General features: G+C 33.2%; 1 protein-coding gene across 1 annotated transcript; it reads left to right on the forward strand.

The window, feature by feature from the left end:
• Positions 1-39: 39 nt before the first annotated feature.
• Positions 40-1854, forward strand: LOC110274188 (uncharacterized). The gene is made up of 5 exons (XM_052251619.1): positions 40-467; positions 564-687; positions 771-1067; positions 1169-1270; positions 1385-1854. Exons 1-5 carry the CDS (start codon positions 40-42, stop codon positions 1400-1402), a joined length of 969 nt encoding a protein of 322 aa, XP_052107579.1. The 3' UTR covers positions 1403-1854.
• Positions 1855-3664: the final 1810 nt, after the last annotated feature.

The raw sequence follows: 3664 nt of genomic DNA on the forward strand, positions 1-3664 counted from the left end.
ACAATGTCTTACTAATCTTATAAATCTTTGTTGTTTTAGATGTCAGGTTCTAAAAAAAATAAAAAACACTTTTCAATTAAAGTACAAAAGACTGGTAATAAGGTGATTAGTGCACACAGAACTAAATTTTCACACTCTAAGCCTACAAAATCACGAGCTCCAGTTCCTTCACATGTATCTAAAAATCCTTCAGCATTACCACCCTCTTCTTCCCAGCCACCACAAAAATTCAAGAGAAATTTACTATCTTCCCATGCCGATCATACACCATCACCATCACCATCACCAGCTGAATCACCATACTGTTCACCTATCCAACCTCAGTCATTTGATAATGCTCCGAATAATGAACGAAATTTACATCATGCTCACTCATCGGATGAAAATCATCACGATGAATCTCTTGCTCAAGAAGGTGAACTTGTCACTCAAGAAGGGCTCTTGAAAATAGAGCCTTTTGGCAATGAGTAAGTACAACAATCAGTTTTCTGTTTTAACATTCTCTCTATATTGTTTTTATTGTGAATACATGTGTAATTACTCATTATTTGAACTTCTTATAGGTTTAATCCATGTACTGCTGTTCGTCATGTAACAAATGCCATTAAAAGCAAATTTTCAGAATTCTGCCCTTCCTGGAGACATGCTAGTGAGCAAATGCGAGATTTGTGGTTTACTGAATTTAAAGTAAGTATTTATTATCATTTTTTTGTTATTTTGATATTATACATAGTGGGTAATTCAATGTATATGTTTGTTTTCTTTTATAGAAAAATTGTATGTGGGAACCTCAACACAATGCAAGAATTCGTCAAATTTTTGAGATTAAAGGGAGTGATCGATTAAGATCATTGGTGAATCAGGAGAGACGCAATTATTCAGAAGACCCTAACCATGTACCAAAATATATTCCTGAACCCGTTTGGCGTCAACTATTACATTATTTTGCTACAGATTCGGAATTTAAGAACTGGTCAGCAGCAAATACTGTGAATCGAGCATCAAATGCTGGAAGTTCCATGCATACTGGTGGTTCCATATCTATGGGTGAACATGCACGCAGAATGGTAAGATAAAAAATAGTTTATTTATAGTCTTGTTCTTATTATTTTTGCAATGTTTTCTTATTCTTTTTTCTTTCCTATCGATTAAAACTGTTATATTATAGGAGAAAGCTACGGGAGTAAAACCTTCTCTAGAGGAGGTTTATACTAAATGCCACACCAAAAAAGACAAAAGTTGGATTGATGAAAGATATGAGAAAGTCATTGTATGTGATGCTAATTTGTTCTTCTTTTTGTTTTTTTAAACTGCTAATTTTCACTATATGTTAGTATTTGTTCATGACATATTTAGTTGCGATTAACATGAATTGATTTTGTAGGGTGAATTCAAAAAGTGAAAGACAGAACTTTCTCAAGTAGCTTTATCCTTGGATAATGAGGAAGATGTTGAGGTATCTAAGGAAAGCCTAGATATACCAGATGATTATACTGTTTGGAATGAAGTTGTGACAAATGGAAAAAAGAAAGCTGCTTTTGGCTTAGGTTCTTTTGGTTTAGATCTCTCTTCAAAGTTGGATTCCAGAAATTGTTCAGAGACATCTAAAGACAATCTAAATATTGAGCAAGAACTTCACATGTGGAAAGAAAAATCAAAGGAGCAAGAAATGATCAATGAAGAGCAAAAGGTTAAGTTGAAAGATGCTGAGCACAAGTTAAAAGATCAAGGACGTCAACTAAAAGTTCAACAGAAAAGAATTGGTTCTACTGAAAAGACAATTCATGCTTTGTATAAAAAGTTGAATCTCCCACTTCCTTCAACCCTGTCTGATCCTACGGAAGATGAACTTGGGACAGGCTCTAGTGATGATAACATGAGTGATTGATATTTGGAGTATATGTTTCTTCTGATTTAGATTAAGAAATTTTTAGGTGAATTAGTTATTACGTTTTATTTTATTCATGATATTTGACATTTTCAAAGGCTTTCTTTGTTTTAGTTTAAGTATTTTTTTCTGATTTTAGTTTGATTACATTTATGGACAAAAGTATTTTAATAATAAATATTTTTTTAACTCTTTTATGGTAATTAACTTTTTCATGGCTTTTTTATGTGTTATAATTTCGATGATGTAATACGAAAAAAATGATTATGATGGTCTTAATATAGAAAGCAAATCGAATATAATTTATTTTCTAAAATATTTATCTATTAAATAGCAAATTATTTTGTATGAAAATTATTTGAAATATTATATTAAATTTGTAAAAAATTTGTGCGAAAATAATTTTTGGTTTTGTATGAAATTTGTTTCAAATACGTAAATTCTTTTAAATTAAATTTGTCTGAAATTTAATTGAAGAAAAATATTTGATTTGTCTAAAATTTGTTCGAAAAAAATTTGTTATATTTGACTAAATTTGTTAGAAATTTGTCTGAAATAAAGTATATTTTTTGTTTAAAATTTGTTTGAAATACGTTATTTTTATGTTAGCTAATCTGTCTGAAATTCGTCTAAAATACATCATAATAGTTAGAAATCTAGCAGATAAATGTCTATTCGAAATCTGTCACAAAATCGTCTGAAAAAAATTTCGGACGAAATTTCAGACAAAATTTAAATTAGCAACAAGGCTTTTTGGGACAAAAAAAATTCGTCCCAAATTTGTTTGAAAGAAAAAATTTGTCCATAATTTGTTTGAAATTTATTTCAATTTCATCTCAAAATTCATCCGAAAAAGGCCTATTTCTAGTAGTGTCCTCCCAGTGCTCTCCCAAGCAATACTAAAGAGAATCCTAAGAGAGAGTGCAAGGCCATTGACATAGTCAATATGGCCGAATGTAAGGAGGAGGGGGAAGACGTGAATCCCAATGAGGAAGACCTCATGGGAAGTCTCTCAAGTAAGAAGGAGTTCCCTATTAAGCACCTAAAGGAATCTGAGACTCATATAGAGACCATAGAGATTCCATTAAAACTCCTTCTGCCATTGATGAGCTCTGAAGACTATTCTTCCTCTGAAGATGATGAAGATGTGACTGGAGAGCAAGTTGCTCAATATCTAGGAGCCATCATGAAGCTAAATGCCAAGTTATTTGGTAATGAGAGGAAGCATGAACAGCTTCTCTCAATGCAGAGTCAAACAGAGCCCACACAGTCAAACTCTAAGTTTGGTGTTGGGAGGCCACAACCAAACTCTAAGTTTAGTGTTGAACCCCCACATTCAAACTCTAAGTTTGGTGTTGGGAGGTCCCAACAATGCTCTGAACATCTGTGAAGCTCCATGAGAGCTCACTGTCAAGCTATTGACATTAAAGAAGCGCTTATTGGGAGGCAACCTAATTTTTATTTATCTAATTTTATTTTTATTTTATTGTTATTTTGTGTTTTATTAGGTTCATGATCATGTGGAGTCACGAAAAAAATACAAAAATTAAAAACAAAATCAAAAACAGCATAAGAAAAATCACACCCTGGAGGAAGGAGTTACTGGCGTTTAAATGCCAGTAAGGAGCATCTGGCTGGCGTTCAACACCAGAACAGAGCATGGATCTGGCGTTGAACGCCAGAAACAAGCAACATCCAGGCGTTCAAACGCCAGGAATACACCCGGAGGAGAGCTGGCGCTGAACGCCAGAAACAAGCATGGACCTGGCGTTCAAC

Source organism: Arachis duranensis, chromosome 7, assembly GCF_000817695.3.
Source record: "Arachis duranensis cultivar V14167 chromosome 7, aradu.V14167.gnm2.J7QH, whole genome shotgun sequence".
Lineage (NCBI taxonomy): Eukaryota > Viridiplantae > Streptophyta > Magnoliopsida > Fabales > Fabaceae > Arachis > Arachis duranensis.

Bases quoted from the DNA above. Each gene is read 5' to 3' on its own strand.
- LOC110274188 (XM_052251619.1), top strand. From the start codon at position 40: ATGTCAGGTTCTAAAAAAAATAAAAAACACTTTTCAATTAAAGTACAA. The intron at 468-563 runs GTAAGTACAACA...AACTTCTTATAG, and splicing joins ATAGAGCCTTTTGGCAATGA to GTTTAATCCATGTACTGCTG. The intron at 688-770 runs GTAAGTATTTAT...TTTCTTTTATAG, and splicing joins TGTGGTTTACTGAATTTAAA to AAAAATTGTATGTGGGAACC.